Consider the following 13,951-nt stretch of genomic DNA (forward strand, 5'->3'; position numbering starts at 1 on the left):
TTAAATATATATGTACAGTGTGAATTACATCTCTATGAGCAAAGGGGAGTCCCAAACATGTGAGAATGTTCATGTGTTCAAATAGCATTGTTTACATTTCTAATGGAAAAAGAATTAGAAAGTTCAATCCCGTCACTTTCGTTATCTTTCTGCATCTATGACTTGTAACTTCTTTAATCACTTGTGTAAACACAGGAAAACTGTGGTTTCTAAAGTCTAGAAGTGTTCTGTTAGTAACATAATTGACTTATCAACCTATTGTTCATGAATAAGTTGGCTTGCAAAGTGATAATATTAAATAATTGTTGATTTCTTTTTGATTACCGTGTAGTGCACCAGGACTGTTGTAGTTCATTTTTAGGCATAGAAATTGAGATAATTTCCTCCAGATTGGTCTTGCTGCTTTATTTCTTGTGTAACAAGTGTGCATACCATCACTGAATGGGGAACAATAACAAAATTATTCTGATTTTTGTTTCTTAACCACTCTCTCCCTTTAACTTAAAGGGTTAAATGTAAAAAAAAAAAAAAAAAGTTGTTTGTCCTAAATGTTCTTACTGAAATCCATTATGCATGAAAAGAGTCTGAGTCCATTTGCAAGACCTCTAAATGAACTCCATTCATTCTGTGCTTAGAAATGTCCATTCAGCCAGAAACAGACACAATAGTTACAACCTCATTTATTTTGCACCAGTACCAGCATGTTAAAAGTGAAGGGTTTGTTGTGAAGAAATATAGTAATTTTTCTGTGCTAGTTATATAATTTTGTAATAAAATTCCTGTAGGATTTCAATATTGTAAAATTGCATATATATTCTTTGCCCATAAGTATAATGTAGTAGCATTGCAGTCATCTAAAATTCTTAAGCATTCATGAGGATTTTGAAATAGCTATTTTGAAAACCAATTTGACTTAGCTGAATGTAGCTTGACTTAGCTTATTTTGTGTAAAACAAGTTGTAGAGACATTTATTTCTAGTTGTCTCAGAAATTAAGCCAATTAGTAATCATAATTAGTGGCTATGAAAAAAATATTTAAAGTTTTGTCTTTTAGAATATTTAAACTTTGTTTATGTTTGGAAGGTAAATTATTTATGAATGCATGTCAGAATCGTAGGAATGTAGTATTACAGTTTCATCGCTTTCAAATCCATGAAGTCAAGAGTTTTGTTCTTGACTTCACATTTTGTTGGCCTCAAATGTAAAGTGGAAATTGTCCTTTTCTGTTTAGCAGGATGTCATGATCCTGATGTGTATGGGTGGGAGATCAGACCATGTTATATCTTAGTTTAAATGACTTCAAGCGCTTAGTGAGACTCACTGGCTTTCCTTCTAAAATCAGGAATGAGCCAAAATGATAAGCATTTAGGAAAACCTGGTTCACCTTCCATGCAAGTTGGACTTTTCTAAGTCCTCCTCATTGCTGCTGGTTGTTAAAGTGTGTGAGAATGTCGTGCAGCCTCCCCTGGGCGTTGCTGCCCTGCTGGGCTCGGGGGCAGAGGAGCACCTGTGGAGTTGCAGTGGGGGCCTCTTCCTGCCAGCCTGGCTGGCCAGCCAGGGGCACTTCCACAGCGTGCAGGGAGTGTTTGGCGTGGAAAGAGAAGGGTAACAGCAGGTACAGATTTCACTTTAAATAATTCTTTGGAGTTCTTTATTCCTTTATTTTTTTTTTAGATTTAGCAGTGGCTGAAGCCCTGCTGCTGTTCTGGACTGTGCAGGGCCATGTCTCAAGGAGCTGTTTTGTGCTGCCTGTTGTTTACAGCATGAGGGCCTTTAAGTACTAATCATCAGCTTGGAAGGAGGTGACTTTGGGAACTGACTGAGCATTTCCTCCAACAAACTGTAGAAAATACTGTTTGTGGGAAGTGTGTGGACTGAGGCTGAATGGGTGAGGGGCTCATGGCAGGAAAAGCAACTAACAGGAAAGGGTAAGTAGAAACATCATCCTCTTTTCTCTCAACCAGTTCTTTATCTGAAGTCCTCCTGGTGGTTGCTTTTCCTTCTGAGTCTCCTCCTCCTTCCGTCCCCTTGACATGCAAAATACAGATCCAGTGAATCCCCACACAATGACAGTAACAGGATTTTGTTGCTGAAACTCCCTGCCTGCCCATTCTGTAACTCTTTTGTAGGATTCCATTGTTTAGGTTACTGCTGACTGGCACCTGCACTGTGGCCCAGCCTGGGATTGTACAATGCAATAATGATTTCAAGCTACCAGAAGTTCAACAGGGTAAAGGTTTCAGGATATGCTTTTTGAGAAGTAAATGGTATTAAAAGTTGTTCGGGTTTTTGGTTTTTTTAAAATACTCTAATTTGTAAATGTTATGCTTCTGTATGAAAATTAAGAGACATATACTAATTTCCCATAAAATATGTGTTTTCTTTTTGATGATTTTCAGCCTAGCTCGTTGAATCACTTTTTTACAGTTAAATGCTGTTGATATTTGATTTTGGTGGAGTTGCTTCTGATCAGCACCAACTTCTCCTACTTCATGTATTTTCCAAGCCTAAAGATCAGTCGGTTCCCATTTCTTTACTAAGAGGAAATGAAAATTAAATAAGAAGCTTTTATGACAATATTAAAAAAAATAAATTGAAAACAATGATAAAATATGCCCCTCATAATTCACTGCTGACAATTCACTTCTGCTTTTGTGTGTTTAGGTACTTCCCACCAGGGTGGCTATTCCCATGGCGCGGTGGTCCATGCCCTGCAGAAATGTGGCATTCGTCACATTGACACAGCAAAGAGGTATGGCTGTGAACACCTCCTCCAAAGGGCCATCAGAGAGAGTGGTGTGAAGAGAGAGGACCTCTGGGTAACTACCAAGCTGTGGCACAGTGATTATGGCTATGACAACACAAAAAAGGCCTGCTTGGAGTCATGTGAAAGACTCGGTGTTGAATATCTTGGTATGAATCTTTACATATAGCTCATTTGTTGTGCTTTCCATGGGAGTACTTGCAAAGATGAATGAATTCTGAAAAAAAATTTTTGTAGTACAGATGGGTCACAGAAGCCAAGTTCTGCCTTTATTTACACATTTGCAGGTTTCTTGTTCGGTTTGTTCCCTAGAAAGTTCACATGTGTACAGTTAGGAGTACGGAGCTTTTTCTTGTTGCAAATGTTTTGTAAAGGTATTTTTTATTGTTAAATTACTTGAGGAAAACCTACATCAGTTTTTTATATTTTGCTAAAATCACCCGAAACCTACGAAACAAGGATTCATAAACTTTACAATAATATGTTGGCAACAGAATGACAAAGATGTCTGGTTTCTTCTGTGATCTGTTTTCTTTTTCTCAAGGAATGGGGATACTTACTTTGTAGACTTTTTAACGTTTTAAAATTCTGAATACTGCCTTTGGTTTGGTCTGTTTGATGGAATATTTTTTTGAGAAAATGTTAGAAGTATCTAAAAGACTTTAGAAAACTAAAATTAAAGCTTAACTAACACTGCATTTGTAAATTTACCCTGATCATAAACTGCTTGTTGCCAAACATTGATATTGTTACTCCCTTACTAGACCGGCAGAGTTGCAGTAATGATGCCAATTAGTTCTTTGCAACAGGTCATAGGAGTGGAGGCACCTGTAAATAAACATGATATTTGCATATTTTAGCAATAAACAGACTGCAATGAGGAAGTGAATTTTTCTGAATTAATAATGTATAATATTAATGGCAGCTGTGAGCTGTATTCACTGCCTTTTTTTGCTTGAGTACTTTACAAGGTGAACAGGGAAAAACCTATATCTGTTAAAGACTGAGATACTTACATGCACATCTTTGGCTCCATTCCTTCTGGAAATGTATCTCATAACTTCTCCACAGGTACAGAATAATACAAAATGAATGAAAATTCCTTTTTGTTTGTCCTCTGCAAATGCAGGTCACTGCAATGAGACTTTAATAAACAAAGTTTTGAGCCCCGAATTTCTCCTTTAAACTGAGAAATAACATTATTCCTCCTCTCTGTTTTCTGCTTGTTATATTTTGTTTGCTTTCTTTTTTCTTCTGCTTGCTCTGGCACTGGTGCTGAATGTTGATGAGAGGAAAACTTGACTCACTTCCAAGAAGTCATTTGCAGTGATTCCTTCTAGTACTGTAAGTTGTTCTTTTTATCTCAGGTAGTAGATTAGAGTAGATGCTCACACAAATACTGAGTTTCTGCTAAGCAGAAATGTCTAAAAGAAGAAAAAATATCTGAGAGCAAGAAATGTGCTAATGCTGTCACTATGTGAGTGAATCCTTGGAATAGCGTAAACAGAACTTGTTTGTCAGATGTGTTCAGAGCTGAGACTTCTTCTGCATGTGTTTCTAAGACCAATTTAGGATGTTACAGCTGCCTACACAATAGTCTTCATACTAGATTTTTCCTCATTTTTTTTATATTTTTGGTTTGGTTTTTTAATACCCTCAGCTATTCTTCACCCTTCCTTCTTCACCTTTCTTCCAATGATGTGGAGATGTCTCAAAAATTCATAAAGCTGTTCCTGAACAACTTAGTCTGCCATGGTGACCTAAATCAATGGTGATCAGAATAAATCAGAATTCCCTGGTTTCATTCTATGGTATTAACCAAGTATGTGGGGGTTCCCAGGTTCTATAAAGATACATAGTTTATAAAGAAAACAGAAAGATCTTAAATAATACATCTGTGATGTTAGATCTTTATGTTGGAGGGAAAGTTAGTAATTCAGATGTGTGCAAGAAGAAAAAGCTAGAGGACCCCTGGCAGATTAATGTGCAGCTAAGGTCTTTGTTTATGTTCATTTTCTGGAGGGTCCTTAAGAGTTATCCAGTCCATCCATAAAGACTGAATTAGAAACCTGAGAAGTAATCTTACAGTAATTAATAAGTCTTTGCATTATCAGTATATGGAGTGTGAGCTGTTGAAAGCAGTCATGGCTTTTTAAGAGAAAATGTAAAATACTCCATATAAAATACTTGTTATGAAGCCTCTTCAATGAACACTTTTCACACAAGTGGTACTAGGAGAGCAGTGTTCCAGGATTTTATTTTTTTTTTGAGCTGGAAGATTATATATCCATGACATGATGGAAATTTGTATTATTTGTGGGCAGTGGTTGTAACAGATACTCTCCTCCTTGCATTTTCTAAATGTGATCCTCAACTAGCAGTAACAGTAAACGAATCTGGAATGGCAGCAGATTTTACAGGTTTGGCAGTAGCAGAATACATTCCTTGGGATTTAGATTTAACCTCTAAAGTAACTTCTTGAATGCTGCTTTGTGGGTTACCAAATTCATAAACAATTTTATTTTCCTTCTGACTGTCCCGAGTTTGTCCCATTCAGGCAAATCTGGCCTATCAAAAATCCCCAACTGGAGCTGGACAAATGCTCTATCGGCAGCTTCACTGTCACAGATGAACCACATGAAATGAGTGTATTATCATAATTCAGATTCTGTAGTGCTTCAAAACACTTTGTAGATTGTTTTGCATTGATCCTTGTTCAATGAAGGAAACACAAAAAGAACAAAAAAGGATTGAGTGAGAAAGAAAAATACATCATATCAATATTAAGTGACTGTTGAGAAAAGCAAGGAAATATGATTCCCAGCATTAAGACAGCTGGGAAACATTGCAGAATATATTTTTGCTTTTAGGCTTGATAGAAGGCCAGGCTTGTTTTTCATACTACTAGGTTGTTTTAGTCAAATCTAACTTTTAAAAAAAATTGTATTAGGGATTTTGCATAAAAATGCAAACTTTTATTTCCACAAAAACAACATGTTGGCTTTTAAATGTGTGAAATGGCCAGTTAAGAGGGAGTGTGTTGATTATAGCTGCTGCAATAAGCCATTATATTTTAAATGTCTGTGTGAAAGCAGCTCAGGTGTTAGTTTTAGTTTTCCTGCACCACTGTGCATTGACATTTAATGACCTTCAGGCCTCCACTCACTGCTGCACCGTTACAGCCTGACTGTGTGCAAAGGATGCTTTAAAAAGCTGTTAAATATGAAACCAGATTGTGGATGTTTGGAGGTTTTTTCCCTTCTTTCTCAAGTGCATCCTGATACTGTGAATCAAGGTGGATTTTTTGATTTAGGATTATTTTTTAAAAATACATTGTTGGAAGGCATCTCAAGATATTGATTCATTTTTGCATGCTACTAGGCACAGCCTCGTGTTCTCAATAAAAATGTAGTCTGTTCGTAAAAACCTCCAGTGATAAAGTTATATATTTCTTGATTACTAGAACTTTAAGCTATTTCAATCAATGGTTTAAAACTAATTTCTTGCCTCCCAAAGGAATTTAAGAGTGTTTGTGTTCTCACAGTACCCCAGGAGGGAAAATATTTTAAGCAAAAGAAAATGTGTGTGTGGGTGTAGGGTGTGAATATGTGTACAAATAGAGGTGAAATCACAGAGCTTGGTTTGTGAGGTGCTTGTTGTTTTTATTGGCCTGCAGATATGATGGAAAGTTTTCTAACAGCTGCAGTAGAAGAAAGGTCTTGGCTGTGCTGGGGTGCTTCACACATGACTGGCAGAAGGACAATTCCACTCTTTGTCTATGAGATAAGGCACCTTTGCCCCACACCTTTCATGAACACTTCTTGCCGTCAGGAAGACTGTACTTGGTGATCCAGTAGATGCTTTCTAGCTCTAAATGCCAATATTTTGGAATCTGAAGTAATTTTTATTTCAATGAAAAAGCCTAAATTGAAAGAAACATTATGGGAAGATATGGTCATGGTGTACCTGGTAAGAAAACCTTTCTGAAATAAAGGACCAACAGCTAATCTTGTTTGCATCAGAGGCCTTGGACACTACTACAGAGAAGGGGGATATGTTGCATTTTTTTGGATGTCTGAGGCCCGAGATCTTTCAAGTATTAAATCTCTTAGAAGTCTTTCTTTGGAGAATGTTTCCATTTCCTGAGCAGAGTACAATGCATCCGTGTCTGTGGAAATCCATGATGTAACTATTTCTGTGAGCATTTCCACACTGGGGTGTCTAACTGAACAGTCAGGCTTTTGGAGAAGTAACTGGTGGTGAAATTCTGCTGAAGTTTGATTATTTTTGCTAAATGACATTTTTTTGCATAGTTAGCAGTTCTTATTAGTCTGGTTTGGAGAACATAGCAAGCAGCAATTAAAAATACACAATTCTTTCATTCTTCTAGGAGGTAGGCATCAGATCTCAGTAACTTATACCTGCTTCTATATGACACTTGCTTTATAGAAGCAAAAAAGTTTCAATACAAACATGTCAGTCTCTATGCAGTAAGTAGCCCCAGTAGTATGTATAATTTTGGATCAAAATGAACACTTGATATTAGCAATTCCTAATGCTAATCCTTTGGGTTTATGTCTGATATAAATCAGTGGAAATTTTATTGGCAACAGAATGTGAGTAGTCCTGAGTTTTTTGCATGTAACCTCACCAAATGCTTTATTCAATATCCCAGTACTACTTTTCAGTTAAATTTGATATTTATTCCAATACCATGTATTGGTATTTGCTTTTAATGAATAGAACTTTGTTTCTCAGATAAATTAGTAAGGAAGTAATTATTGATAGATTGGTGATCAGTAAGACTGCATGTGGAATTGGAAGTGGATTTTATGGATAAAAGAGCAAAGAGCAAGCAACTTTCTCCTTTTTTGGGATACAAAACCAGACATTGCAGATGATTATATATGAGTGATTATTGGCTTGTCTGAGCTATTGTATTTAAAAAGTCTAAGAGTTTAAAATTGTGTTTAAATGGATTATTGATATGAGGAAGTGCGAATATAGCTTGTGGATTTTGTGACACATCCAAAATGTTTTCCTTGCTACATCTCTAATATATTTTACTGTACATAATTCTGTACTGTTCTGATTAGATTTTTAAGGTAAGTAAAGCACTTGTTGCAATGATGCACCAAAATTGGAGCTGGTGTATTATAACAAATTTCATGGTACATTTTTATCTTAAATAAAGGTTGAATTTGTATTTTTAGAGGGGGAAAGCTAATATACCACCCCACTGATACAATAATTGTTAGTGTAGCCCTTAAATTGGGAATAAAAGGCTTTTTTTTGTTTTTTCCTCCCCTTTTTTTCATGATTCCCAAAGCAGAGGATCTGTATTTTCACAAAGAATTGCTGTAAATGAATGGATTGATGTATCCAAAGAGCAAAACACTCTTCTCATTGAAAACAAGTAATGTATTTTATTTCTTAACTCTATTTGAACTGCCAGAAAAGGAATATTATGAAGCACAAAGAAAATGGGACAGATCTCAGTCATCTATTTATTTTCTTTTCCTGTTTTTCATCAGACTAATATATGCAGCAAAGGCCAAAACCTGTTTGACGGGGATACCTGCAGTTACCTGTTTAATCTGCAGTTGGAATTTGAATAGAAATGTAATTGTTTTCCAAGTATCTCTCCATTTCTCCTTCAGAATGTCTAGCAGTGTCTACAAAGTTGTAAAGGAGTTATAGATCTGTCATTTTTAAAATTTAAGTCTGATTTGGAACTGAGTCCAGTAGATGTACATTTCTCAATGTTCTTCTCTTGCAGGAAGACAGCACACAGAGAGAAGGGACAAGTGCTAGAGGGGCAGCACTGGTCCCTTCTCTCTGGTAACCAATGACCCAAGGGGTGGCATGGAACAGTGTCAGGGAAGGTTTAGGTTGGTTAGGAAAAGGTTCTATGATTTAAACATCATTTCATCAGCAGTAAATCTTAATTGTGTTTGAAATTGTGCTAACATTCCATAAAATGAAATAAAGCGTAATTTTGTTCCCTTAAAATATTATTTTTTCATTTAAAAAAATTACAAAGGCTGACATGAAATTTAGACAAATCTGCATAAAGAATGTGCTATATTTTCCCATAGAAATTCATAACTGGAAGTATTCTTTAGAAAGGCAAAAGACAGATCCACTGCTGAGGTTGTATAAAATATCTGCAGAACTGTCAAATATATTTATCTTCCGTGAAATGGAAGACTTGCAGCACTTAATAAGCAGTAGTCCACTCATCATTCCAGTGACCAAAATCCTTTTGATTTAAACAGGGCTTGTTATGTGTGGAAAGTTTATTAAGTGCATATGTGACCATGAAATTCTGATTACAATGACCTAAGCATGTGGAACATGTGCAAGTTCTGCTACCCTTAGCTGTTAATGTGATGTTATAGAATTCATTTATTACAACTAACTGGATACATCCTGTGATGATCACTGAGCAGTGATTGGAACTATTATCATGATAATGTGTTAGGGGCCACTGGAGGGAAAATGCTGTCTCATGTGGTTTGATTATTTATGTTTGGACACTTTAATAGCAGTCTGGTTCTGTTTCTTTTTTAGATCTTTATTTGATTCACTGGCCTGATGCACAGGTTCCAGGTAAAAGCAATCGAGAGGTCCGAGCTGAAACCTGGAGAGCCATGGAAGAGCTCTATGAGAAAGGTGATCTAATAACAAAGCTACCTCAGAAAAAGGAGTTATAGTTTGCTTTGGGATTGGGAAACTCATAGTGAGATCAGAAACTTAATTTGAACTAGATGCTTATATTTCGGTGGAATTTGGGTGTGTAAGTTTCAAAAATCTCTTTGAAAATTGCAGCATTAGCAGTTTGGTCCTGCTTGTAAATAATATGTTGTCAGATTCTGTCCATGAGATTAATAATGGTGTGCATTCTTTTTTGAGGAAATCTACTCATTCACTGAAATCTCTATGCCACCTCAGAACACCATTGAACACTACAGAATGTCTTTGTACTAAGCTCCTTTTTTAAATATAAATCATGCCAAGTTTTGCCTCCTTTAGGCTTTTTTTTTGTAACTGTATGATGCCATTTTCCAATTTATCATATGTTGTGGTATTTTATAACTACATTTGTGTTTTGAAAGCTACCAAAATAAAATGTCTAGGTGAGGAACAAATACTCAACTGCAGATTCTTTGGTACTAACTTTTGAAAGAATTTTCAAAGAACGGAGCTACTCTCAATGAATTGGGATAATTCACTTTGATTTTCAGTGCACAGCAAACTTCAGTTTATGATCATAGTTACAGGAAGAGTAGACTGTAGATTTAAGAGGAGGATTTTGCTTCTGAAGTATGCAGAATTATTAGGAATTATGTGAGAGAAGATCCTGTCATGCTGTTCTTGGGCCATGTGGAGCACCCTGTTTACAGCTTCAGAGAAGTTCCACAGGTGGGGAGAAGACTTTTGGATGAAGTAATCTATCCACTGAGCCAGAGCTGCTGAAATAGTGATTGCAGCAGGGGAGTTGTACAAAGGCAGTTTCAGGCTGTGTGTCACTACCAGCTTTACCAGAGCCTCTTACACTTCAATCCTTCCTTTAATTTGCTGTGCTTCTGCAAACACAGAAGTAAATGATCTTTGATATATCTTTTGTTCTTTTTATATTGAGCATAAGGGAAGTTGCTAAAAGTGTTTTCTGCTATGTAAGACATTACAACATTCAGTTTTTAAAGAAATGCTTCACTGACCTAGTATTTCAAACCATGAATAGCACTTACATCCAAAGATGGATTATTCCACAATGCATTTCATCTTTTCCACTGGGAAGGTTTTTTCTGATGAGTATTTAAGCTACTGCATGCCATTTGTGCCTAGATATGCCATCCTAATTTGCTGCAAACAGGTTGTATTTTCCACATTCTAATATTATTCCTATCCTATGGGATTTATTCTGCTTTTGCATGCATCTTTGTGATCTCTTCTGTTTCACAGGATCTTCCTTTGACTGTGTCTTCCTAATGGAAAAGACTATGAGCAATTCAGTGGTCTTTTAATAAAAGTCACTGGAAATACTATTGCTCTTTTCACAAACAGAGGGGAAAATTGCTTTTTGTCTTTGTCTCTATGCATGATACCTCTTTGAAGGTATCTCATGCTAGATTGTTTTCCCCTGTGGTTGCATTTCTTCAATGTTTTTTTCAGTTTCCATCTTGCTACTTTCAGTCTTTTTCTGAATTTAAGCATTCTGTGGACTCATGAATCATTTAGCTGAGGATAAATTTTCCAGCTCTGGTTGTTGAAATTACCTCAGATCATTTACAGGGGAAGGAAAATTTAATGGTCTGGTTGAGTCAAGTGCCTTAGAACCTCAACTTCCACACTTTTGCTTTAGGGGATACAGACTCTGGATGTCCTGACCATAACTATGTGTTCCTGAAATGAACGCAGATGTTAACCACTCTGGAGTTGGAAATGCAATGATTCCTGAGCAAAAAGTTAAATAATTTGTTTGCATGGTTAACCACTAGATTTTCCACTGAAGATTAAACACTTGCTGCATATCTCTGTGACTTGCTATGTGTTATGTGAGCAACATGGTTTGAATTGAATGAAGGATTTGGTCAAAATCCTTACTGGAGGAAAAAAATAAAATCTTCATTGATTAGGGGAAGAAACTGAAAATTCTATGAACAAGGGAGTTCTTTGTCTTCTCTGAACTTGACACTAGTTCAGATAGTCATTGGTTCATGTTTGGAATTCTGTTCCTTCTTTTTTTTTAAATATTTATCCTGAAAAAAAATTTATAAATTAAATGCTTCACATTCAAAGATTGACATTTTAAACAAATAATTTGCTTCTGCAGTCAATTCACAAAGGTAATATTGAAATTATTCAACATGGCAGTGGGTTTAGTAGCTAGCTGTGTCCATCCTGAAGAGCATCTGAAAATGGAGAGACAGTATCCACTGTCCTGCATAGAAAACAAACAGGTGTTGTGGAACTGTCTGCAAGAGTCATACACGATGGTTAAAAGTTGTCAGTATTGACCTAAGTCTTTGATCTGGCTGAAGTTACCAAGAATTTCTTTAATCTTTTCTCTGTATTCACAGATAGTTTGAATGCAGGTATTTGTAAATCTCATTCTTCAATTTAAATCCAGGTTAGTATTTATTCTGCAAAATTCCACCTACTTGGGACAGGAAACGTTATTTTAAAGTAATGTAAATTATTAATGATCTATTATTATTATCAATTAAACTAGAAGGACAGTAAATAAACTATTAGTACTCCAGACTGAAAAATGGAGTACTCTATAATGGAGATTTTTTTTAATATTATATTAACTTTTAGATAGGTCACATTGGTCAAAAGTTGACACAACCAAAATACCAACTCCATCTATATTCATAGCTCTGAGAGAATTGTTTTTAAGTTATGTCTACAAAGATTCATTCAAGTTCATCTGAGAGCCCACACAGAGCTGCTGGGACAGACACAGGGCTGCTGTAACACAGCTCACAGGGCTCTGGCCTCAAGTGTCTTCCCACCCTGAGGAGAGACAGAGCTTCTGGGTCTGTGCCCAGTCTAGGTCAGTGTGCACCAATTTAAAAGACTCTGTGCCTAACTAATATAAACTTTGTGCAATGAATTTCAAAAAATCTTAATATTTTTCAGAATTCCTAAAATATTTATTTTGCAGAAAATTTGCATGAAGAATTAAACAAAACTCATACTAGATTGAGTCTGATTTTCATAAACTCCCAAGTTTTTTCATAAACTCTGGCTGTAGAGGATTTATTGTTGCAGGTTTATTGCTATTTGAAGGCAGCAGGTGCCAATGAACTTGGTATGGAATTGGTAGATGTGCTCTCATTGAGATGTGTGGGCATCCTGATTTACTGTTTCTTGATCTCTAGCTCTGTAGTAATGCTTCTTATATGTACTGCTAATGCAGGTTTGGAGTTGAGCTGTAACATCACAATATTATTATAAACAGAAAGTAGTAGTTTCAAGTGATGAGAGAGATCCTCTGCTATCACTGAATAATCCCCTCTCTGGTTTACCACTGGTTTTCTATTTCATCAAAAGGGATTTGAGGTTAGCATTTTGTGAAAGACTCTTTTGTCCTGATATGATGTGAACTGGAATTATGAACAATTTAAAATGAGAATCTGAGTAGTGTTTGTTGGGGATCTGGTTCCCCTCTCCAGTTGATTGCTCACCATACTGAAGTTTTGGCTGCAGTGCTTGGATCCAACATGCTTTGGAAACTGAAGGGAATGTGGTTACTGCCCCAGGGCTGGAGTCTCAGCAACAGTTGAAAGAAGGTTTCATGTTTGAGCGCTGTTCCCTGTGCTTGAATCCCCTGTTCAGCTGCCTCAGGTGACTGAGCAGCTATCTCAAGATCACACTTCAGGTTAAAAACAATTTCCCAGAATCCTGAGGGTACCATGAGAGATATGAGAGCATGCCCAAAAATACTGCTAGGGATTCCAAAGCCATTGTTGTCTTTTACTGTAACAGTATGACATACTACATTAATTATCTGTGTTAAAATAACACACCCTGGAAGTTATACCTTCTTCAGTTGTTTTAATCCCTCTGAATTGCATCAGGAACATGGTCCTGTGTCTTTCTTGTTTGCCCTCGAGCTAGAGAGTCTTTGGCTAAATATGTTCATCTTTTCTCCTGGCTAAATCCTTCAGTAGTTTCTTAGAGTCCATTAAATGTTCTACTAACATCTTTCCTTCTTTAACCTGAAATTTGTATATTTATACCCTCTATCTTCTCTTTGCTACAAAGGCAAGATTATACTTTTAGTTTGTTTTTGTAGTATTCCTATTGTATAGACAGAGCCAAGTCATTAAAGTTGCTAGTTTTCTTTAATATCTTTCCAGGGAAAAATGTGACAGAGTTCTGGTCAGCAAAGGTAGATGGATATTTCTGGTGGTATCCAAACCTATGGTAGTTGTATCCTTCCATACCATGAAACAAACAGACAAATTTTATGTATATTTCCCCAAATCGTACAGAAAGTACTAGAATGCTTCCTTCTCATAGTGATGAATTACAACACTGCTTTATTCATGAGACCTTCATGTGCTGATGAAGAAAGAATTCAGTTCAGAGATTTCTGTTTTGTCTTACAGACTGTGTCTTCCATGTCTTCAGACTTGGGATTTGCATGCACTTAGGCCTGACCTTGCTTCC

At 36.3% G+C, this 13,951-nt stretch overlaps 1 protein-coding gene across 2 annotated transcripts in view; it reads left to right on the forward strand.

Moving 5' to 3' along the window:
* Window positions 1-13,951, forward strand: part of LOC102042796 (uncharacterized oxidoreductase YtbE-like) — a 36,531-nt gene that overhangs the window by 1,505 nt on the left and 21,075 nt on the right. Inside the window, exons 2-3 of one of the 2 annotated variants that reach the window (XM_031057919.1) lie at window positions 2,665-2,752; window positions 9,338-9,439. In XM_031057919.1, the coding sequence (XP_030913779.1) occupies window positions 2,692-2,752; window positions 9,338-9,439 (163 nt within the window). In that variant the 5' untranslated portion in view covers window positions 2,665-2,691. Of the gene's footprint in view, window positions 1-2,664; window positions 2,914-9,337; window positions 9,440-13,951 lie in introns of those variants that run through there. The other variant, XM_031057920.1, reaches the window with a different exon arrangement.

This window comes from Geospiza fortis, unplaced genomic scaffold, assembly GCF_000277835.1.
Source record: "Geospiza fortis unplaced genomic scaffold, GeoFor_1.0 scaffold403, whole genome shotgun sequence".
NCBI classification, from domain to species: domain Eukaryota; kingdom Metazoa; phylum Chordata; class Aves; order Passeriformes; family Thraupidae; genus Geospiza; species Geospiza fortis.